This window comes from Babylonia areolata, chromosome 15, assembly GCF_041734735.1.
Source record: "Babylonia areolata isolate BAREFJ2019XMU chromosome 15, ASM4173473v1, whole genome shotgun sequence".
Lineage (NCBI taxonomy): Eukaryota > Metazoa > Mollusca > Gastropoda > Neogastropoda > Buccinidae > Babylonia > Babylonia areolata.
In genome coordinates, this window is record NC_134890.1 from 35070969 (window position 1) to 35095469 (window position 24501).

A 24501-nucleotide genomic window follows, 5' to 3' on the forward strand; every position below is an offset into this window, starting at 1 on the left:
ATAATAGGCACACAGAACTTTTGCACTCAACCCTTAATGCTACACCCTCAAATATATATATATGATGTACAATGTGTGCATGTTCACTGTATCAGGGAGTTTCTATATGCAATATTTTTAAAGTCAGAAGTGGTTTTGAAAACTGACAGGTCTACAAGTAAAACGTCAATATTTTTGTTGGTGATTTTCTGCTGATTAGGTTTGAACTGAAGTGACTTGTATTTTCAATATTCCATGTCTTTTGGACTCTTCCAGTGTAATACGTGTGTGTGTGTGTGTGTGTGTGTGTGCGTGCGCGCGTGCGCGCTCTGTACAGCAGACGGTCAGATACGAGGAAATGTCATGTACCTGGGACATTTCCAGTCAGACTTTGACTGGAACAATGAAACGCTACGGGTAACAGTTTTCCTCACATTTCTTTCTTCAGTTTTTCTGTCAAATGAAACTTAAAAAAAAAAAAAAAAAAAGGGGTGTCCTTCCCATTCCCCTGAGTAAGTTTTCAGTTTCTGGAGGCGTCACTGCGTGTGGGCAGAACCATAGAGTGATGTACATCACACCACACCTGCTAGGCAGATGCCTGACAGCAGCATAACCCAACACGCTTAGTCAGGTCTTGCGTGCATGCATATAGATATGTCTGTGTATCCATCAAAGTGAATTTCTTTTACAGAATTTTGCCAAAGAACAATACTTCTGTTGCCTTGGATTCTTTTTCTGTTTGCCAAGTGTGTGCTATATTCATAGGACCTGGGTTTGTTCCATGATGTGAGTGATGATATAAGATATTCCAGGATGTTGTTGATATTATTTCATTATGTGAGAGATGTTATTCTATGATGTGAGTAATAATATTGTATGATGTGAGTAATGTGATTCCATGATTTGAGTGATGTTACTGCATGGTGTGAGTGATGTGATTTCATGATGTGAGTGATGTTACTGCTTGATGTGAGTGATGTGATTCCATGATGTGCGTGATGTTACTGCATGATGTGAGTGATTTGATTCCATGATGTGAGTGATGTGATTCCATGATGTGCGTGATGTTACTGCATGATGTGAGTAATGTGATCATGTGAGTGATGTGATTCCATGATGTGCGTGATGTTACTGCATGATGTGAGTAATGTGATTCCATGATGTGAGTGATGTGATTCCATGATGTGCGTGATGTTACTGCATGATGTGAGTGATGTGATTCCATGATGTGAGTGATGTGATTCCATGATGTGAGTGATGTTACTGCATGATGTGAGTAATGTGATTCCATGATGTGAGTGATGTGATTCCATGATGTGCGTGATGTTACTGCATGATGTGAGTGATGTGATTCCATGATGTGCGTGATGTTACTGCATGATGTGTGTGATGTGATTCCATGATGTGAGTGATGTGATGTGAGTGATGTGATTCCATGATGTGAGTGATGTTACTGCATGATGTGAGTGATGTGATTCCATGATGTGAGTGATGTTACTGCATGATGTGAGTGATGTGATTCCATGATGTGAGTGATGTTACTGCATGATGTGAGTGATGTGATTCCATGATGTGAGTGATGTTACTGCATGATGTGAGTGATGTGATTCCATGATGTGAGTGATGTGATGTTACTGCATGATGTGAGTGATGTGATTCCATGATGTGAGTGATGTTACTGCATGATGTGAGTGATGTGATTCCATGATGTGAGTGATGTTACTGCATGATGTGAGTGATGTGATTCCATGATGTGAGTGATGTTACTGCATGATGTGAGTGATGTGATTCCATGATGTGAGTGATGTTACTGCATGATGTGAGTAATGTGATTCCATGATGTGAGTGATGTTACTGCATGATGTGAGTAATGTGATTCCATGATGTGAGTGATGTTACTGCATGATGTGAGTAATGTGATTCCATGATGTGAGTGATGTGATTCCATGTGTCTATCACCAGGAGTCGAGAGTGAGGAGTAAGATAGCTTCAGGACGGTACCACAGCCAGTACTACACCAATGGCAGCAAGTGTGACCTGACGGGGAAAGGTCGGGAGACTGAAGTTAGGGTAGGTAACCCAGCAGGCTTTTTGGGAGATGTTTGGATGATGTGTAGTGGACCTATGTTGTTGTTTTTGTTGTTGTCCCAGAATTTTGGACATTTTGTTTTCTTTGTCTTAGTCACGAGGATGAGGGTGGTGATGATGTAGCTAAATGATGATGATGAGGGTGGTGATGATGTAGCTAAATGATGATGATGAGGGTGGTGATGATGTAGCTAAATGATGATGATGGTGGTGGTGATGATGTAGCTAAATCATGATGATGAGGGTGGTGACGATGTAGCTTAGTCATGATGATGAGGGTGGTGATGATGTAGCTAAATGATGATGATGGTGGTGGTGATGATGTAGCTAAATCATGATGATGAGGGTGGTGACGATGTAGCTAAATCATGATGATGAGGGTGGTGATGATGTAGCTGAATCATGATGATGAGGGTGGTGACGATGTAGCTTAGTCATGATGATGAGGGTGGTGATGATGTAGCTAAATCATGATGATGAGGGTGGTGACGATGTAGCTAAATCATGATGATGAGGGTGGTGACCATGTAGCTAAATGATGATGATGAGGGTGGTGACGATGTAGCTAAATCATGATGATGACGGTGGTGATGATGTAGCTAAATCATGATGATGAGGGTGGTGATGATGTAGCTTAGTCATGATGATGAGGGTGGTGACGATGTAGCTAAATCATGATGATGACGGTGGTGATGATGTAGCTAAATCATGATGATGAGGGTGGTGACCATGTAGCTAAATCATGATGATGAGGGTGGTGATGATGTAGCTTAGTCATGATGATGATGGTGGTGATGATGTAGCTAAATCATGATGATGAGGGTGGTGACCATGTAGCTAAATCATGATGATGAGGGTGGTGATGATGTAGCTTAGTCATGATGATGATGGTGGTGATGATGTAGCTAAATCATGATGATGAGGGTGGTGATGATGTAGCTAAATCATGATGATGAGGGTGGTGATGATGTAGCTAAATCATGATGATGAGGGTGGTGATGATGTAGCTAAATCATGATGATGATGGTGGTGATGATGTAGCTAAATCATGATGATGAGGGTGGTGACGATGTAGCTGAATCATGATGATGAGGGTGGTGACGATGTAGCTAAATCATGATGATGAGGGTGGTGATGATGTAGCTAAATCATGATGATGAGGGTGGTGATGATGTAGCTAAATCATGATGATGAGGGTGGTGACGATGTAGCTTAGTCATGATGATGAGGGTGGTGATGATGTAGCTAAATCATGATGATGATGGTGGTAATGATGTAGCTAAATCATGATGATGAGGGTGGTGACGATGTAGCTAAATCATGATGATGAGGGTGGTGACGATGTAGCTTAGTCATGATGATGATGATGTTGTAGCTTAGTTATGATGATGATGATGATGATGATGATGATGTAGCTTAGTTATGATGATGAGGGTGATGACGATGCAGCTGTGGAGGTCCACTGATTTTTGGGATGACTAGACAAGGCTGTTATTTCACACTGCCTTCCATTCTTTATCCCAGCATCAGCCAGGCCCAGACATACATGGGACAACTAGACAAGGCTGTCACTTCACACTCCCTTCCATACTAGACAAGGCTGTCACTTCACACTCCCTTCCATACTAGACAAGGCTGTCACTTCACACTCCCTTCCATACTAGACAAGGCTGTCACTTCACACTCCCTTCCATACTAGACAAGGCTGTCACTTCACACTCCCTTCCATACTAGACAAGGCTGTGATACATGTGCAGTGTGATACCTGTGCAGTGTGATACCTGTGCAGTGTGATACCTGTACAGTGTAATACGTGTGCAATGTGATACCTGTACAGTGAGGTACCTGTGCAGTGTGATACCTGTGCAATGTGATACCTGTGCAGTGTGATACCTGTGCAGTGTGATACCTGTGCAGTGTGGTACCTGTGCAGTGTGATACCTGTGCATGTTGCAGTGTGATACCTGTGCAATGTGATACCTGTGCAGTGTGGTACCTGTGCATGTTGCAGTGTGATACCTGTGCAGTGTGATACCTGTACAGTGATACCTGTGCATGTTGCAGTGTGATACCTGTGCATGTTGCAGTGTGATACCTGTGCAGTGTGATACCTGTGCAGTGTGATACCTGTACAGTGATACCTGTGCATGTTGCAGTGTGATACCTGTGCATGTTGCAGTGTAATACCTGTGCAGTGTGATACCTGTGCATGTTGCAGTGTGATACCTGTGCAGTGTGATACCTGTACAGTGATACCTGTGCATGTTGCAGTGTGATACCTGTACAGTGTAATACCTGTGCAGTGTGATACCTGTGCAGTGTGATACCTGTACAGTGATACCTGTGCATGTTGCAGTGTGATACCTGTACAGTGTAATACCTGTGCAGTGTGATACCTGTGCATGTTGCAGTGTGATACCTGTGCAGTGTGATACCTGTGCAGTGTGATACCTGTACAGTGATACCTGTGCATGTTGCAGTGTGATACCTGTACTGTGATACCTGTGCATGTTGCAGTGTGATACCTGTGCAGTGTGATACCTGTACAGTGATACCTGTGCATGTTGCAGTGTGATACCTGTGCAGTGTGATACCTGTACAGTGATACCTGTGCATGTTGCAATGTGATACCTGTACAGTGTAATACCTGTGCAGTGTGATACCTGTGCATGTTGCAGTGTGATACCTGTGCAGTGTGATACCTGTGCAGTGTGATACCTGTACAGTGATACCTGTACTGTGATACCTGTGCATGTTGCAGTGTGATACCTGTGCAGTGTGATACCTGTACAGTGATACCTGTACAGTGATACCTGTGCATGTTGCAATGTGATACCTGTGCAGTGTGATACCTGTGCAGTGTGATACCTGTGCATGTTGCAGTACCTGTGTGAAGAGGCGGAGGATGACTACATTGTGCGTGTGGACGAACCGGAGACCTGTGTGTATGTCATCACGGTGCACACCCCCCGCGTCTGCCCCCACCCCCACCTCAAGTCGCCCACCCCCACCCAGCCCATCCCCATTGTCTGCGCTCCACTCCTCACCAACCAGCAGTACTCCAAGTACCTGGCTCACCTGCAAGGTGTGTGTGGGGGGGGTGCTATGAGGGAGTAGGTGGGGGGAGGTGAAAGGGGGATGTGTGCGGATGTGGGGTGTGTGTGGGGGTGTCTGTGTGTGTGGATGTGGGTTGTGTGAGTGTTGTAGATGTGAGTGTGTTCTGTGTGTGTGTGTGTGTGTGTGTTGTTAGTCATTTTTGACTCACTTGTGTAAACAAAGTGAGTCTATGTTTTAACCCGGTGTTCGGTTGTCTGTGTGTGTGTGCGTGTCCGTGTGTCTGTGTGTCCGTGGTAAACTTTAACATTGACATTTTGTCTGCAAATACTTTGTCAGTTGACACCAAATTAGGCATAAAAATAGGAAAAATTCAGTTCTTTCCAGTCATCTTGTTTAAAACAATATAGCACCTCTGGGATGGGCACAAAAAAAAAAAAAAAAAAAAAGCCAAATTATATGTGAACTGAATTTACTGTTATATTTATATTTTTTTAATTCTCTAAACTTGGCACTTTGATCTGATATTCTGACACAACAACAAGAGCAGTCACTTTTATCATTTTTTGTTCAAACGGGAACTTCTTTTGCTAAGCATGGAAGTTTTATTTATTTTGCAAACGTTTTGGTGCAGATAGTAAAAAAGGGAAATTACTCTGTAATTAATGCTAGGGGACTTAATTTGCTTTAAACTGATCTTTCTCATCTTAAACATTACATTTTAAAATTATACTCAATACATAAAAAGCTTGTGTGTTATACTCTGTCACAAGTGAGTCTTGAAGGCCTTGCCTCTCTTGTTTTTGTGTGTGAGCGTGTGAATTGTAGTCCATGAATTTAGGAGAAGTATTATTGGTGGACCATGTGTGTGTTATGATTGGCATTGACCCACTGTTGTTTGCAGCGGTGAGAAAGAAGGAAGAGGCCGCCAGAGAAAGGGCCAAGGCAGAGCAGGAAGAGCGAGGTAGGGGAGGGAAGACACTTCTCTTTTCATTGTATTGCAGCTTGTCTGTCTGTCTATTTCCGCTGCTGCTGTTCTCTGTTTGAAGCCATGTGTGTGAGTGTGTGTGTGTGTGTGTGTGTGTGTGTGTGAGTGTGTGTGTGTGTGAGAGAGAGAGCTGTAGCTGAATCCCCATAAATTGATGAGGTTTAGATCCGTTATTGTTGCTGAGCCATAGGTTTAGTTTGATCCACTGTTGTTGCTGAGCCACAGGTTTAGTTTGATCCATTGTTGCTGACCTGCAGGTTTAATTTGATCCATTGTTGCTGAGCCATAGGTTTAGTTTGATCCATTGTTGCTGAGCCACAGGTTTAGTTTGATCCATTGTTGTTGCTGAGCCACAGGTTTAGTTTGATCCATTGTTGCTGACCTACAGGTTTAGTTTGATCCATTGTTGCTGAGCCACAGGTTTAGTTTGATCCATTGTTGCTGACCTGCAGGTTTAGTTTGATCCATTGTTGCTGACCTGCAGGTTTAGTTTGATTCATTGTTGCTGAGCCACAGGTTTAGTTTGATCCATTGTTGCTGACCTGCAGGTTTAGTTTGATTCATTGTTGCTGAGCCACAGGTTTAGTTTGATCCATTGTTGCTGAGCCACAGGTTTAGTTTGATCCATTGTTGGTGACCTGCAGGTTTAGTTTGATCCATTGTTGCTGAGCCACAGGTTTAGTTTGATCCATTGTTGCTGACCTGCAGGTTTAGTTTGATCCATTGTTGCTGAGCCACAGGTTTAGTTTGATCCATTGTTGCTGACCTGCAGGTTTAGTTTGATCCATTGTTGCTGAGCCACAGGTTTAGTTTGATTCATTGTTGCTGACCTGCAGGTTTAATTTGATCCATTGTTGCTGAGCCACAGGTTTAATTTGATCCATTGTTGCTGACCTGCAGGTTTAGTTTGATCCATTGTTGCTGAGCCACAGGTTTAGTTTGATCCATTGTTGCTGACCTGCAGGTTTAGTTTGATCCATTGTTGCTGACCTGCAGGTTTAGTTTGATCCATTGTTGCTGAGCCACAGGTTTAGTTTGATCCATTGTTGGTGACCTGCAGGTTTAGTTTGATCCATTGTTGCTGACCTACAGGTTTAGTTTGATCCATTGTTGGTGACCTGCAGGTTTAGTTTGATCCACTGTTGCTGACCTACAGGTTTAGTTTGATCCATTGTTGCTGAGCCACAGGTTTAGTTTGATCCATTGTTGCTGACCTGCAGGTTTAGTTTGATCCATTGTTGCTGACCTGCAGGTTTAGTTTGATCCATTGTTGCTGAGCCACAGGTTTAGTTTGATCCATTGTTGCTGACCTGCAGGTTTAGTTTGATCCATTGTTGCTGAGCCACAGGTTTAGTTTGATCCATTGTTGGTGACCTGCAGGTTTAGTTTGATCCATTGTTGCTGAGCCACAGGTTTAGTTAGATCCATTGTTGCTGACCTGCAGGTTTAGTTTGATCCATTGTTGCTGACCTGCAGGTTTAGTTTGATCCATTGTTGCTGACCCACAGTGGTGGTGTGGTTTTCAGACAGAGAGAGGGCAAAGGCCATGGCACAGGAAGAGGACAGCAGCATTGAAGGTGGGCTGACCCACTCCGTCAATGCCATTCTCAAGAAGTCCCTGGGAAAAGAAATGAAGAATGTGGACAGTGCCACTGACCAGTCACTGTCAGGTAGGCTGCCTCTGTGGTGTGTGTGGGAAAGTGTGTGATGATGTTGAGTGGTGTTTGTGGGAAGGTGTGTGATGATGTTGTGTGATGTGTGGGAAAGTGTGTGATGATGTTGTGTGGTGTGTGTTGGAAAGTGTGTGATAATGTTGTGTGGTGTGTGTGAGAAAGTGTGTGATGATGTTGTATGGTGTGTGTGGGAAAGTGTGTGATGATGTTGTGTGGTGTGTGTTGGAAAGTGTGTGATGATGTTGTGTGGTGTGTGTGGGAAAGTGTGTGATGATGTTGTGTGGTGTGTGTGGGAAAGTGTGTGATGATGTTGTGTGATGTTGGGAAAGTGTGTGATGATGTTGTGTGATGTTGGGAAAGTGTGTGATGATGTTGTGTGATGTGGTTCGGAAAGTGTGTGATAATGTTGTGTGATGTGTGTGGGAAAGTGTGTGATAATGTTGTGTGGTGTGTGTGGGAAAATGTGTGATGATGTGTGGTGTGTGTAGGAAATTGTGTGATAATGTTGTGTGATGTGTGTCGGAAAGTGTGTGATAATGTGTGGTGTGTGGGAAGGTGTGTGATGATGTTGTATGGTGTGTTGGAAAGTGTGTGATAATGTTGTGTGGTGTGTGTGGGAAAGTGTGATAATGTTGTGTAGTGTGTGGGAAAATGTATGATAATGTTGTGTGATGTGTGTGGGAAAGTGTGTGATAATGTTGTGTGAGAAATTGTGTGATAATGTTGTGTGGTGTGTGTTGGAAAGTGTGTGATGATGTTGTATGTGTGTGTGGGAAAATGTGTGATAATGTTGGGTGGTATGTGTGGGAAAGTGTGTGATGATGTTGTGTGGTGTTGTTGGGAAAGTGTGTGATAATGTTGTGTGGTGTTTGTGGGAAAGTGTGTGATAATGTTGTGTTAGAAATTGTGTTATAATGTTGTGTTGTGTGTGTTGGAAAGTGTGTGATTATGTTGTATGGTGTGTGTGGGAAAATGTGTGATAATGTTGTGTGGTATGTGTGGGAAAGTGTGTGATGATGTTGTGTGGTGTTGTTGGTAGTGTGATGATGTTGTGTGGTGTGTGTGGGGAAGTGTGTGATAATGTTGAGTGATGTGTGTGGGAAAGTGTGATGTTATATGGTGTGTGTTGGAAAGTGTGTGATGGTGTTGTGGTGTGTGTGGGAAAATGTATGATAATGTTGTGTGGTATGTGGGAAAGTGTATGGTACTGTTGTGTGATGTGTGTGGGAAAGTGTGTGTGTGGTGGGGGGAGGAGGGGTCACATGATAAGGTGTGAAGTGTGCTGATGTGTTGTCAAGGGTGGGGGGGACATGTTAAAGTGTGATGTGTATGATGTGTTGTCAGGGGGGGCATGATGAAGTGTGATGTGTATGATGTGTTGTGATGTGTATGATGTGTTGACACAGGGGTGGGCATGATGAAGTGTGATGTGTATGATGTGTTGTCACAGGAGGGAGGGGGGGCATGATGAAGTGTGATGTGTATGATGTGTTGTCAGAGGAGGGGGGGGCATGATGAAGTGTGATGTGTATGATGTGTTGTGATGTGTATGATGTGTTGACACAGGGTGGGAGGGGTGCGGGGGGGGGGGGGTCCGGGGGGGCATGATGAAGTGTGATGTGTATGATGTGTTGTCACAGGAGGGGGGCATGATGAAGTGTGATGTGTATGATGTGTTGTCACAGGAGGGGGGGGGGCATGATGAAGTGTGATGTGTATGATGTGTTGTCACAGGTGGGGGGCATGATGAAGTGTGATGTGTATGTGTTGTCACAGGAGGGGGGGGGGAGCATGATGAAGTGTGGTGTGTATGTGTTGTCACAGGAGAGGGAGGGGCATGATGAATGTGATGTGTATGATGTGTTGTCACAGGAGGGGGGCATGAAGTGTGATGTGTATGATGTGTTGTCACAGGAGGGGGGGGGCATGATGAAGTGTGATGTGTATGATGTCTTGTCACAGGAGGGGAGCATGATGAAGTGTGATGTGTATGATGTGTTGTCACAGGAGGGGGGCATGATGAAGTGTGGTGTGTATGATGTGTTGTCACAGGACGGGGGTGAGGGGTGTGGGGGGGGGGCATGATGAAGTGTGGTGTGTATGATGTGTTGTCACAGGAGGGGGGCATGATGAAGTGTGATGTGTATGATGTGTTGTCACAGGAGGGGAGCATGATGAAGTGTGGTGTATGATGTGTTGTCACAGGAGAGGGGGGGGGGCATGATGAAGTGTGGTGTGTATGATGTGTTGTCACAGGAGGGGGGCATGATGAAGTGTGATGTGTATGATGTGTTGTCACAGGAGGGGGGGGAGCATGATGAAGTGTGATGTGTATGATGTGTTGTCACAGGGGGGGGGCATGATGAAGTGTGATGTGTATGATGTGTTGTCACAGGGGTCAGGGAGGAGGAGGAGGTGTTGGGGTGGAAGATGATGAAGGAGGTGGAGGACATCGAGAAACTGCTGGACCCTCAGGGCATCCTCAGCAACATGGACATGAGTCACAGGTAGGTCTCGGTGTGTCTCTTTAGTCATGCATGCAATTGTGTGTGTATGTATAAATATGCACAATTATGGAAAGTATAACGCTAGCTCCCAGTGAAATTTTTATGAATTATGGTTAAGATGAAGTTTATCTTTTGACATACACATACACATTTACATACGTATACATAAAGGAACATGTGGGTTGCATAAAGTATTAAACATATACATGTATACATTTGCATGGAAAAACATATTTCATGCATACACACATTCATACATGTGCATATAACCATATTACACACACACACACACACACACACACACACACACACACACACACACACACACATACAACACACACACACATACACAAATGCACATGTACACACACACATACACACACCCAGGCACACACCACCACACATGCATGCACACACACACAAACACACAGACACAGACAGACAGACAGACACACACACACACACACACACACACACACACACACACACAAAGACAAATGCATAAACACACAGAGACAAACACACACACATACACACACAGGGGGATGCTGTGACCAGTACTGTTGACTGTCAGAGGTGAAGGGGACAAAGCCCCCACAGCATCGCCATCAGAGGAGAGGGTGAAGACTGTCAGCGACCGGTTTGAGGAGGTCCTCAAACACCTCAACAAAGGTGATGCTCAACACAGGAAAGAGGACGACGATGAAGAGGATGACAGCTTTGAGGCAGCTGTTGAAGCAGCCATTGAAAGCGAAATGAACGAGTTTGAGCAAGGTGAATTGTGTGTGTGAAAGTCTGTCGTGTTGACTGTGACCATAAGAACAGCAGAGGAGGTGTTGACTGTGACCATAAGAACAGCAGAGGAGGCATGTGCTGTCCTGGTTTTCTGTGCCAGAATTTGACTATGGTGGAAAGTGTCCTGCACATGTTAAATTCCCACTCTTTTGGCTAAGAGGACTCTTGGACAGTCGGCATTAGGATGATCACTTAGAGTCATCTAGCCCCCAAGGCTGCAGCACTAAGAACCAGTGCAAGCTTGCCTCTTTATTTTGAGAGTCATTGTCTTTCACAAAAGACTGACCTGCAGATGAATTCCCATGGCAGTGGAGAAACCATTGGTCATACAGCTCTCACTTCGCTGTTCAGTGATGGGCCAAGTGAAAGCAAGGCGAATTAGGGAAGGAGGCAATGTGCTGGTGTGAGAACATGTTGGATGTGTTTTTTTCTCCTGTTGAAAGGAGGGTGGTTAGGAGAGAGGGGTGATGGGGATCCAGGAGGAAAGTACCAGATGGTTAAGATGCACATCTGGCAGTACAGTGTCCTGACTAGGCATGACGGTGGCTGGTTAAGATGCACATCTGGCAGTACAGTGTCCTGGCTATGCATGACGGTGGCTGGTTAAGATGCACATCTGGCAATAGTGTCCTGACTAGGCATGACGGTGGCTGGTTAAGATGCACATCTGGCAGTACAGTGTCCTGACTAGGCATGACGGTGGCTGGTTAAGATGCACATCTGGCAGTACAGTGTCCTGACTAGGCATGACGGTGGCTGGTTAAGATGCACATCTGGCAGTACAGTGTCCTGACTAGGCATAACGGTGGCTGGTTAAGATGCACATCTGGCAGTACAGTGTCCTGACTAGGCATAACGGTGGCTGGTTAAGATGCACATCTGGCAATACAGTGTCCTGACTATGCATGACGGTGGCTGGTTAAGGGGAGACACGGTAGTCTAGAAATGACCCTGAGGGTAATTTTTTATGATTTTCTGTTCTTGGCATATTTCGCTCCAAAAACATGTTTTCTTCATTCCCTAAAAATATCAAACACCAAAAATATCGTAAAGTGGTCGTAAAAAGCCTTTGAAATATGTGTGTCGTTTGATAGTTTCGCTATTCTGACGCTAAAACGCTCAAAATCGGCAATGTTTGGACCTTGACAACGCATCGAAACCAACAGCGAACAGGGTAATGTAATATATGAAATGAAAGAGCAGACTTCCCGGAATCTAACGAAGATTCTGCCGATCTTTCACGGAAATTACCAAAAGAGAATTTCCCGCTTTTGTGACGACACCAATTTTACTATTGTTTCCATATATGGGCTTGCGTACTACGTTCATTCATGAACAGCTCCGCTCGAAGTGTGCCGACCAACCAGAGCGCTCGAGTCAAGCTTGTATCATCCCACAATGCTTTGCGACGGCCACTTCCAAGTGTAAACAACGCGACGCTGTCAGTTATTTTGCGACTGGTGATTTTTGCAAAATGCCTCGAAAATCCAAACGTCAAAGGCAATGTTTGGGTGCATCAATGTCCAGATGGAGGAGAGAGGACGAATCAGAGGAGGAACTGACTGAACAATCAGCTGAACCTTCAACTTCAGGTGCAGCACGTCGAAAGATCGAGATGATGCGACCAACTCGAAACCAGGAGGGTCAGGGCGAGAAGCAAGTGTGGATTATGGCACATTTGCTGCAACTTTCTAGACTTGTTGGTAACTTGCTTTGCCCAGAGTGTCACAACTCAGGAGTGTCAGTGTCAGTTAGCGAGACCGAACGTGCTGGCTACGCTTCGAAGCTAGTTTTGAAGTGTGAGGAGTGTGGCTACCAGAATGCAGAGATGTCCTCACCGCGTCTTCAAGTTGACAACAAACAAAACGTGGCGTTCGAGATCAATCGCCGAATGACTGTCCTGAGCCATGAGGTGGGAGGAAGCCATGCTGTCCTACAAGCCTTCAGCACAGTGACTGGTGTTCCAGGCATGCATCTGAAGACTTTCCAGAACCACGACAAGAAAGTAACCGGTGAGTGGATTGTATACAGTGTTTTTATTCTTCTCTCATTTGGAATGTCAGAGAATGAAATGGGGAGGGGGGTATGTATACAGTGTGTATACATGTGTGAGCATGCATGTGTGTGTGTGTGTGTGCATGTGTGTGTGGGTAAGTGTGTGTGTGTGTGTGAGACTGTGTGAGTGTGTGTGCTGGTATGTGTGTGTTTGTATTCATCATTACATGCCGTGTGTGTGTGTGTGTGTGTGTGTGTGTGTGGTGTGTGTGTGTGTTTACATGTGTGTGTGTGTGTGCATGTATGTGTGTTTGTGGGCACTGATGTGTGTAAAAAATTATCTTTGCTGTGCTTCAAATTTTATTGTATTGTTAATGTTTGCTGTCCACAGATGCTGAAATCAGTTCTGGAGCAGACTGTCTGCTGCGTTCAGCCGCTGCCATAAGGAATGCCTATGCCGAGACTGATGCAGACCTGAGGGAGGCACTGGACAGGGGAGAGGAACCCATCATTAACATCAGTGTCTCATTTGATGGGACCTGGCAGAAGAGAGGGTTCACTTCTCTGTTTGGAGTCGGCGTTTGCATCGACATCCTGACCGGCTTGGTAGTGGACTTCTGTGTGCTGTCCAAGTACTGCCATGCATGCAAGCTGAAGGAGGCACAACAGGACCTGTCTGCTGAAGTCATGGCTGCATGGAAGGAAGGACATGCTGCGGACTGCTGCCAGAACCACTTCCAGTCCAGCAAGAGCATGGAAAGCGAGGCTGCAAAGATCATGTGGGCCCGTTCCATAGCAAAGCATCGGTTTAGGTATGTAGAAATGCTCAGTGATGGGGATTCCTCTGCATACCAAGCTGTTTGCAATGCCAATCCCTACCCTGACTACCTCCACAACATCCAAAAACTAGACTGCCTGAACCATGCTCACAAGCGCATGGGGACTGCCCTGCGAAAGCTGGCAGAGACCGGACGACTTGGCGGTCGTGGAGTTGGACGCCTGACCAAAAACAAGTGCGACAGTCTCCAAAATTTCTACAGGGGTGCCATCATGGACAACCTGCCCAATGTGGACAAGATGAAGGCTGCCATCTGGTCCACTCTGTGGCACTCCATGTCCACAGATGAGCAGCCACGCCACATGCAGTGCCCCACCGGACCAGACAGCAGGTGCTTCTACCAGAAAGCCCTCGCCCGAGGTGAAGACCCTCCCAGCCACAAAGACCACCCTGCCTCCACCTATCTCACCACACAAGTTGCCCATCAGATGATTCCTGTGTACAGGAGAATGGCAGATGACAATCTGATGAAGAGACTTGTGCATGGGGGCACTCAGAATGCCAACGAGTGTCTGAATGGCATGATCTGGTCACGCTGCCCCAAGACGTCCTTCATGGGCCGGCGCCGGGTGGAGGGAAGCGTGGCACGTGCTGTCAGCGTCTTCAACGAAGGAGCCACAGAGCTTTTGACAGTGATGGACAAGCTTTATGTGGACATCAGCCTTACAAGCCTGCAGTTCCTGGCCAAGAAGGACGAGGGACGGATGAGTGCTGGAGATGCCGCTGCTGCTCAAGACGCTCGTCGCCGGCGGAAGGAGTACGCCACCCTACGACGTCTCAACAACCGAGAGGAGGAGGCCAGGGATCCAGATGCCTACCAAGCAGGAGGACACTAGTTTGTAAGTACCCCCTTCCACTGTGCTCTCCAAAACTGCTCTCATATCAGGAGTGTGGGAAAGCCAGACCACTGGAATGTGTCTGCCAATCTGTGTAAACCATTTCACGTCCTTTGTGAATTTGTCATCATGTGAGCTGTGAACTGGATTATTATTGGCCACAAAACACTTCAATTTCAACTTCTTCTCTTACCTGGTGGTTGCTGTGCTGTGGATTAACATGCTGGGTGAGTAAGTTGTACTCTTTTACCACTTGTGCTAATCAACACTCAACCAGTAAACTTTCTGTTCTTCTTTCTCCGTTTTCTGGGTTTTCTGTTTTTCGCACTCTACGCACATTTCAAATGGCTAAAACTTCCACAAAAATAAACACAGATCCTTAAAATTTGGAATGGTGCTTTTCTAAAGTATGGTGCTTAAAAGTACGCATTGCTTTTTTGAAACAAAATGTATAGTTATATTTTATTTGAATTTTATTTAGAACAATCGGTGCAATATAACTGCGTTGACCAAAAAAAATTCTCAAAAATATAAATTTATCATTACATCAAAAAGCTATCCGTACTTTTATAGATATTAACATTCCTAAACTGGATAAAAAAACAGATTTTGGCTAAGTGCAATTGAAAAAAAGCCTTAGGCTTTTAAAAAAATTTGTTTGGCAGCCATCTTGGATTGTTTCCATGGCAACCGGAGGTCCAAATGCCAAAAAAAGAATAGTTTTGAACTTCCCAGTAAATATACTTTCAAAGTGTAATACATTTTAAATTAAGGCAACAAACACCTCTGATATGAAATTTACTGTAGTGTCTGGCCTTAAGATGCACATCTGGCAGTACAGTGTCCTGACTAGGCATGACGGTGGCTGGTTAAGATGCACATCTGGCAGTACAGTGTCCTGACTAGGCATGACGGTGGCTGGTTAAGATGCACATCTGGCAGTACAGTGTCCTGACTAGGCATGACGGTGGCTGGTTAAGATGCACATCTGGCAGTACAGTGTCCTGACTAGGCATGACGGTGGCGTGTGTGTGTGTGTGTGTGTGTTTGCATGATTGTGAGTGTGAATGAATTAAACGATATGTCAGTGTGTGTGTGTATGTGTGTGTGTATGTGTATATATGTATATGTATGTATGTATATATATAATATTTGTGTGTTTGTGTGGTGGGGCAGTTAATTGAATGTCTTACTTGCTATGTGTGAACATGTCTCCTATTTAAGATTTACATATTTTTTGTGCCCCAGACTTGAGGACATTTTGTTTTCTGTAATGTGATGAGATGGAAGGGGACAAGAGCCTCCATTGTTGGATGTGGAAGGTCTGTAGATCACAGGGAAAACCAGCTTGTATTGTTGGATCAGTGGATGAAAGGGGGAAATAGCCTGTATTCATGATGTGTTAGATGTGTGCATGAAAAAAACAACCACCAAGCTGTACTGATATAATGGTGGATGGAAGGGGTATGTAGACTGTATTCATGTGTTAGATCAGCAGATCAAAGTGGAAACAGCCTGTGTTGTGTTGTTAGATCAGCAGATCAAAGTGGAAACAGCCTGTGTTGTGTTGTTAGATCAGCAGATCAAAGTGGAAACAGCCTCTGTTGTGTTGTTAGATCAGCAGATCAAAGTGGAAACAGCCTGTATTGTTAGATCAAAGGGGAAACAGCCTGTGATGTTAGATCAAAGTGGAAACAGCCTGTGATGTTAGATCAGCAGATCAAAGGGGAAACAGCCTGTGTTGTTAGATCAGCAGATCAAAGTGGAAACAGCCTGTGTTGTTAGATCAGCAGATCAAAGTGGAAACAGCCTGTGATGTTAGATCAGCAGATCAAAGGAGAAACAGCCTGTGTTGTTAGATCAGCAGATCAAAGGGGAAACAGCCTGTATTGTTAGATCAGCGGATCAAAGGAGAAACAGCCTGTGTTGTTAGATCAGCAGATCAAAGGAGAAACAGCCTGTGTTGTTAGATCAGCAGATCAAAGGGGAAACAGCCTGTGTTGTTAGATCAGCAGATCAAAGGGGAAACAGCCTGTGATGTTAGATCAGCAGATCAAAGGGGAAACAGCCTGTGATGTTAGATCAGCAGATCAAAGGGGAAACAGCCTGTGTTGTTAGATCAGCAGATCAAAGGGGAAACAGCCTGTGTTGTTAGATCAGCAGATCAAAGGAGAAACAGCCTGTGATGTTAGATCAGCAGATCAAAGGGGAAACAGCCTGTGTTGTTAGATCAGCAGATCAAAGGGGAAACAGCCTGTGTTGTTAGATCAGCAGATCTTTGGGGAAAACAAACTGTATTCGTGTGTATATTCAGACATGCTGTCTTCTGACTGCCTGTGTGGTGAACTTCAGTTCTCTGACTTGCACAGAGGTGAAGAACCTGCGAGACAAGCGCGCCATGACCTACAAACGCCTGCAGCAGATCAAGGAAAGGGTCAAGAAGGCGGTGACCTCACAGTTCAAGGACATCATTGAAGAGGTTAGGGTTCAGTAGGACCTATATTCTTTTCTGTCTGTGTTGTTATCAGTTTGTGGCATGTTAATGTTCTTCTGGTACACAACTATTTATGCAAGCACTCAAGGCTTAAGTGCGGTGGGTTATGCTGCTGGTCAGGATCTGCTTTGCTGATGTCATTTTGGGTGTATGGATTTGTCTGAATGCAGTGATGCCTCCTCTAGAAACTGAAACTGAAACAGTGTGCATGTGTGGTCTGCTGCTCTGATTGTTGTGTTTCTGTTTGTCTGTGTGTTCGTGTGGTCTGTTTGTTGTTTCTCTTTGTCTGTGTGTTCGTGTGGTCTGTTTGTTGTTTCTGTTTGTCTGTGTGTTTGTGGTGTGTTTGTTGTTTCTCTTTGTCTGTGTGTTCGTGTGGTCTGTTTGTTGTTTCTGTTTGTCTGTGTGTTCGTGTGGTCTGTTGTTTCTGTTTGTCTGTGTGTTTGTGTGGTCTGTTTGTTGTTTCTGTTTGTCTGTGTGTTTGTGTGGTCTGTTGTTTCTGTTTGTCTGTGTGTTTGTGTGGTCTGTTGTTTCTGTTTGTGTGGTCTGTTTGTTGTTTCCGTTTGTCTGTGTGTTTGTGTGGTCTGTTTGTTGTTTCTCTTTGTCTGTGTGTTCGTGTGGTCTGTTTGTTGTTTCTGTTTGTCTGTGTGTTCGTGTGGTCTGTTTGTTGTTTCTGTTTGTCTGTGTGTGGTCTGTTGTTTCTGTTTGTCTGTGTGTTTGTGTGGTCTGTTGTTTCTGTTTGTGTGGTCTGTTTGTTGTTTCCGTTTGTCTGTGTGTTTGTGTGGTCTGTTTGTTGTTTCCGTTTGTCTGTGTGTTTGTGGTCTGTTTGTTGTTTGTTTGTGTGTTTGTGTGGTCTGTTTGTTGTTTCTGTTTGTCTGTGTGTTTGTGTGGTCTGTTGTTTCTGTTTGTCTGTGTGTTTGTGGTCTGTTTGTTGTTTCTCTTTGTCTGTGTGTTCGTGTGGTCTGTTTGTTGTTTCTCTTTGTCTGTGTGTTTGTGTGGTCTGTTTGTTGTTTCTCTTTGTCTGTGTGTTCGTGTGGTCTGTTGTTTCTGTTTGTCTGTGTGTTCGTGTGGTCTGTTTGTTGTTTCTGTTTGTCTGTGTGTTCGTGTGGTCTGTTGTTTCTGTTTGTCTGTGTGTTCGTGTGGTCTGTTTGTTGTTTCTCTTTGTCTGTGTGTTCGTGTGGTCTGTTGTTTCTGTTTGTGTGTGGTCTATTGTTTCTGTTTGTCTGTGTGTTTGTGTGGTCTGTTGTTTCTGTTTGTGTGGTCTGTTTGTTGTTTCCGTTTGTCTGTGTGTTTGTGTGGTCTGTTTGTTGTTTCTGTTTGTCTGTGTGTTCGTGTGGTCTGTTTGTTGTTTCTGTTTGTCTGTGTGTTCGTGTGGTCTGTTTGTTGTTTCTGTTTGTCTGTGTGTTTGTGGTCTGTTTGTTGTTTCTGTTTGTCTGTGTGTTTGTGTTCGTGTGGTCTGTTTGTTGTTTCTCTTTGTCTGTGTGTTCGTGTGGTCTGTTGTTTCTGTTTGTGTGTGGTCTATTGTTTCTGTTTGTCTGTGTGTTTGTGTGGTCTGTTGTTTCTGTTTGTGTGGTCTGTTTGTTGTTTCCGTTTGTCTGTGTGTTTGTGTGGTCTGTTTGTTGTTTGTCTGTGTGTTTGTGTGGTCTGTTTGTTGTTTCCGTTTGTCTGTGTGTTTGTGTGGTCTGTTTGTTGTTTGTCTGTGTGTTTGTGTGGTCTGTTGTTTCTGTTTGTGTGTTTGTGTGGTCTGTTGTTTCTGTTTGTCTGTGTGTTTGTGGTGTGTTTGTTGTTTCTGTTTGTCTGTGTGTTTGTGGTGTGTTTGTTGTTTCTGTTTGTCTGTGTGTTTGTGTGGTCTGTTTGTTGTTTCTGTTTGTCTGTGTGTTTGTGTGGTCTGTTGTTTCTGTTTGTCTGTGTGTTTGTGGTGTGTTTGTTGTTTCTGTTTGTCTGTGTGTGGTCTATTGTTTCTGTTTGTCTGTGTGTTTGTGTGGTCTGTTTGTTGTTTCTGTTTGTCTGTGTGTTTGTGGTGTGTTTGTTGTTTCTGTTTGTCTGTGTGTTTGTGGTGTGTTTGTTGTTTCTGTTTGTCTGTGTGTTTGTGGTGTGTTTGTTGTTTCTGTTTGTCTGTGTGTTTGTGTGGTGTGTTTGTTGTTTCTGTTTTTCTGTGTGTTTGTGGTCTGTTTGTTGTTTCTGTTTGTGTGTTTGTTGTTTCTGTTTGTCTGTGTGTGTGTGGTCTGTTTGTTGTTTCTGTTTGTCTGTGTGTGTGGTGTGTTTGTTGTTTCTGTTTTTCTGTGTGTTTGTGGTCTGTTTGTTGTTTCTGTTTGTGTGTTTGTTGTTTCTGTTTGTCTGTGTGTTTGTGGTGTGTTTGTTGTTTCTGTTTGTGTGTTTGTTGTTTCTGTTTGTCTGTGTGTTTGTGGTGTGTTTGTTGTTTCTGTTTGTGTGTTTGTTGTTTCTGTTTGTCTGTGTGTGTGGTCTGTTTGTTGTTTCTGTTTGTCCGTGTGTTTGTGTGTGTGGTCTGTTTGTTTCTTGTTTCACACACACACACACACACACACACACACACACACACACTGTTTCTGTCTGCGTGTGTGTGGGTGGGTGGCACTGTCAACACTCAAACTGAAGGTGGACATTTTTACAACCCTTTATAAATCAGTCTGGCCAGAGAAAATCAGTGATGAAAAACTACTGAAGCAAATGACAGCAGCCTGTATAAGAAGATATTTTCCAAAGACAGTGGAGAAAGATGAGCCATAAGCCTGCATCCAGCACTACAAGGCAAGCTAGCAAGAGAAATGGAAAAGAGGGCGTCCCAGAAATATGTGGTGCCATGACCTGGAAACACATGAAGAGGACAGGCCACACCTGGGGACAGCTGGAGCCACTGACACAGGACTGATGGCTGGACAATGTTGTTGGTGGTCTGGACACTGACACAGGACTGATGGCTGGACAATGTTGGTGGTCTGGACACTGACACAGGACTGATGGCTGGACAATGTTGGTGGTCTGGACACTGACACAGGACTGATGGCTGGACAGTGTTGGTGGTCTGGACACTGACACAGGACTGATGGCTGGACAGTGTTGGTGGTCTGGACACTGACACAGGACTGATGGCTGGACAGTGTTGGTGGTCTGGACACTGACACAGGACTGATGGCTGGACAATGTTGGTGGTCTGGACACTGACACAGGACTGAAGGCTGGACAATGTTGTTGGTGGTCTGGACACTGACACAGGACTGATGGCTGGACCAGCTGGAGCAACAGTTGTAGGTGACGTGGGGTGGTATGAAGCAAGATGATTAATTTCTGCATTACTCTGTGTGTGTGTGTGTTTGTGTGTGTGTGTGTGTGTGTGTGTGTGTTGTGAGACAGGCGGAGGCGGAGGTGGGCGGTGAGGTGAACCAGGCGGCAGCCTTTCAACAACTGGCCTCCAGTCTGAATGTGCTGCTGGACAAACTGGAACACACAGAGAAAGGTGACAGAGACAGAGAAAGAGAGAGAAAGAAAAAACTCAAAACTCAGAGCTCTATACTCTTCATTCAAGGATTGAGATTTTATGCATGGCCTGTTCTTACAATCTGCCCTTACTAAAGTACATCTGCTTTAAAAAGCGCACACAGACGGACAGATGGATAGGAGAGTGAAGCATCGAGCTACCTGTGATGTCTGTTCAGTGTCTGTTTCCTGCCTTCAAAGTGAAGTGTCAGTCTACCTGTGATGTCTGTTCAGTGTCTGTTTCCTGCCTTCAAAGTGAAGCGTCAGTCTACCTGTGATGTCTGTTCAGTGTCTGTTTCCTGCCTTCAGAGTGAAGTGTCAGTCTACCTGTGATGTCTGTTCAGTGTCTGTTTCCTGCCTTCAGAGTGAAGTGTCAGTCTACATGTGATGTCTGTTCAGTGTCTGTTTCCTGCCTTCAGAGTGAAGCATCGAGCTACCTGTGATGTCTGTTCAATGTCTGTTTCCTGCCTTCAAAGTGAAGTGTCAGTCTACCTGTGATGTCTGTTCAGTGTCTGTTTCCTGCCTTCAAAGTGAAGCATCGAGCTACCTGTGATGTCTGTTCAGTGTCTGTTTCCTGCCTTCAAAGTGAAGTGTCAGTCTACCTGTGATGTCTGTTCAGTGTCTGTTTCCTGCCTTCAAAGTGAAGTGTCAGTCTACCTGTGATGTCTGTTCAGTGTCTGTTTCCTGCCTTCAAAGTGAAGCATCGAGCTACCTGTGATGTCTGTTCAGTGTCTGTTTCCTGCCTTCAAAGTGAAGTGTCAGTCTACCTGTGATGTCTGTTCAGTGTCTGTTTCCTGCCTTCAAAGTGAAGTGTCAGTCTACCTGTGATGTCTGTTCAGTGTCTGTTTCCTGCCTTCAAAGTGAAGTGTCAGTCTACCTGTGATGTCTGTTCAATGTCTGTTTCCTGCCTTCAAAGTGAAGTGTCAGTCTACCTGTGATGTCTGTTCAGTGTCTGTTTCCTGCCTTCAAAGTGAAGTGTCAGTCTACCTGTGATGTCTGTTCAGTGTCTGTTTCCTGCCTTCAAAGTGAAGTGTCAGTCTACCTGTGATGTCTGTTCAATGTCTGTTTCCTGCCTTCAGAGTGAAGTGTCAGTCTACATGTGATGTCTGTTCAATGTCTGTTTCCTGCCTTCAGAGTGAAGCATCGAGCTACCTGTGATGTCTGTTCAATGTCTGTTTCCTGCCTTCAAAGTGAAGTGTCAGTCTACCTGTGATGTCTGTTCAGTGTCTGTTTCCTGCCTTCAGAGTGAAGCATCGAGCTACCTGTGATGTCTGTTCAGTGTCTGTTTCCTGCCTTCAAAGTGAAGTGTCAGTCTACCTGTGATGTCTGTTCAGTGTCTGTTTCCTGCCTTCAAAGTGAAGTGTCAGTCTACCTGTGATGTCTGTTCAATGTCTGTTTCCTGCCTTCAAAGTGAAGCATCAGTCTACCTACATGTGATGTCTGTTCAATGTCTGTTTCCTGCCTTCAAAGTGAAGTGTCAGTCTACCTACATGTGATGTCTGTTCAATGTCTGTTTCCTGCCTTCAAAGTGAAGCGTCAGTCTACCTACATGTGATGTCTGTTCAGTGTCTGTTTCCTGCCTTCAAAGTGAAGTGTCAGTCTACCTACATGTGATGTCTGTTCAATGTCTGTTTCCTGCCTTCAAAGTGAAGTGTCAGTCTACCTGTGATGTCTGTTCAGTGTCTGTTTCCTGCCTTCAAAGTGAAGTGTCAGTCTACCTGTGATGTCTGTTCAATGTCTGTTTCCTGCCTTCAGAGTGAAGTGTCAGTCTACATGTGATGTCTGTTCAATGTCTGTTTCCTGCCTTCAAAGTGAATCATCAGTCTACCTACATGTGATGTCTGTTCAGTGTCTGTTTTCTGCCTTCAGAGTGAAGCGTCAGTCTACCTACATGTGATGTCTGTTCAATGTCTGTTTCCTGCCTTCAGAGTGAAGCATCAGTCTACCTACATGTGATGTCTGTTCAATGTCTGTTTCCTGCCTTCAAAGTGAAGTGTCAGTCTACATGTGATGTCTGTTCAATGTCTGTTTCCTGCCTTCAAAGTGAAGCGTCAGTCTACCTACATGTGATGTCTGTTCAATGTCTGTTTCCTGCCTTCAAAGTGAAGCGTCAGTCTACCTACATGTGATGTCTGTTCAGAAATGAAGAGTGTAGACCGGGAGATTGCGGAGCTGGGAGAGACAGACACATCAGCTAACCTCAGAGAGGAGGAAGAGGAGGAGGAGGAGGAAGGGAGGAAGCAGAAGGGGAAAGAGGAGTGGGTGGAGGAGATGGAGGGGGGAAAGAGTGGAGGTGTTGAGGCCCCCCCCACCAGCAGACAAGGTAGAGTGTGTGTGTTGCTGTGCTGTTTTCTGCTTGGGCTTTTCTCGTTCCTGTCTTTCCCTGCTGGTTTTTTGGTTGGTATTTATTCAAACACACAACATTGTTAGTTATTTTGCTCTGTGGATAATTCTTCAGGGTCAAGTTTTTTAATGGAATTTACATTTGTCTTTTAGAATTATTTTGTTTTAAATTTATGAAGATTTGAGCTTTTCATTTGCTGCAACCTTCAGGTGTGTGTGTGTGTGTGTGTGGTTTCTTCTTTATTAAATCCTTATTTGTACATAGTTGTTTTCCCATTGTGTGTGTTGTAATGTGTAGATGAGCTATGGGTAGTTGCTGGCTATAATAGGGAAATATCCCCCTCCTGCTTTCAATGGTTCCTACCTTCTAAGCACTATGTTCGTTTCAAAATAGGCTTTGTGTGTGTGTGTGTGTGTGTGTGTGTGTGTGTGTGTGTATTTGAGTGCATTCAGTAAAGGTTTTCAAGTTTATGTGTGCTGCTTTAAAAAAAACAACTTGACTGACCTCCCTGACCTCCCTGACCTCCTGACCTCCCTGACCTCCTGACCTCCCTGAAGGTGGGGGATGATCGATGGGTAGAGCCAGCTGAAGACGTGAGATGGAGAGACCCCCCATGAGATTTAAAAAAGGAAAAAGAAAAAAAGTGAAATATCTCACTGATGTGGCCGTCTGGACAATGAATTTATGTTCACTTTGTCTTGGGCTTGGCATGGTCAGGGAGATCCCAATCCTTTCTCTCTGACATTTTAATCTTCCTGATTCCACTGAATCTACCACAGCGGCTGTGAGAATAACTTACAGATTGTGCTGGACGTTAGTGTTTTTGTGCTGGCCAGTCAGGACAGCTGATCCTGTTCAGAGGTGTTTAATTGTCCCCATTGTCTTTCTGTAGCTGCTCAGAGATGTAGTGGCTCAGAGATATTTTTCTTTGTCGCCATGTCTGTGTCCGTAGCGACTGAGAAAGAAAAGGAAGGAGGTGGTGCTGGAGGTCGGTGGAAGATGAAGGTGCGAACTCTGACGGCGGAAGAGGTCGAGGAGAAGAAGGAGGGTGGCAAGACCCAGACCTCCCCACAGCAGAAACACTTAGAGAGCTCCCTGAAGGAGAGCCTGGAGAAGGCTGGGGTGGACCCCAACAGTACGTCCTTCTGTCTCCTTGTGTCTCCCTGTGTCTCCCTGTCCCCTGGTGTCTCCCTGTCCCCTGGTGTCTCCCTGTGTCTCCCTGTCCCCTGTGTCTCCCTGTCCCCTGGTGTCTCCCTGTATCCCTGTCCCCCGGTGTCTCCCTGTCCCCTGGTGTCTCCCTGTGTCTCCCTGTCCCCTGGTGTCTCCCTGTCCCCTGGTGTCTCCCTGTGTCTCCCTGTCCCCTGTGTCTCCCTGTCCCCTGGTGTCTCCCTGTCCCCTGGTGTCTCCCTGTGTCTCCC

The 24501-nt window shown here is 45.0% G+C and overlaps 2 protein-coding genes across 3 annotated transcripts in view; both read left to right on the forward strand.

The window, feature by feature from the left end:
• The window catches only part of LOC143290604 (protein OS-9-like), a 47475-nt gene that overhangs the window by 10892 nt on the left and 12082 nt on the right, over positions 1-24501 (forward strand). Inside the window, exons 4-14 of one of the 2 annotated variants that reach the window (XM_076600201.1) lie at positions 317-396; positions 1942-2049; positions 4951-5152; positions 6026-6085; positions 7636-7779; positions 10178-10289; positions 10864-11063; positions 17123-17232; positions 20617-20719; positions 22880-23062; positions 24036-24218. In XM_076600201.1, coding sequence (XP_076456316.1) covers positions 317-396; positions 1942-2049; positions 4951-5152; positions 6026-6085; positions 7636-7779; positions 10178-10289; positions 10864-11063; positions 17123-17232; positions 20617-20719; positions 22880-23062; positions 24036-24218 — 1485 coding nt within the window. The remainder of the gene's footprint in view (positions 1-316; positions 397-1941; positions 2050-4950; positions 5153-6025; positions 6086-7635; positions 7780-10177; positions 10290-10863; positions 11064-17122; positions 17233-20616; positions 20720-22879; positions 23063-24035; positions 24219-24501) is intronic. The other variant, XM_076600202.1, reaches the window with a different exon arrangement.
• LOC143290080 (uncharacterized) lies at positions 12745-14753 on the forward strand. Its single transcript, XM_076599370.1, has 2 exons — positions 12745-13096; positions 13471-14753. Exons 1-2 carry the CDS (start codon positions 12754-12756, stop codon positions 14751-14753), a joined length of 1626 nt encoding a protein of 541 aa, XP_076455485.1. The 5' UTR covers positions 12745-12753.

Coding starts and splice junctions, on each gene's coding strand:
- LOC143290080 (XM_076599370.1), top strand. CDS start 12,754: ATGGCACATTTGCTGCAACTTTCTAGACTTGTTGGTAACTTGCTTTGC. Junction 13,097..13,470: donor CCACGACAAGAAAGTAACCG/GTGAGTGGATTG, acceptor TGCTGTCCACAG/ATGCTGAAATCAGTTCTGGA.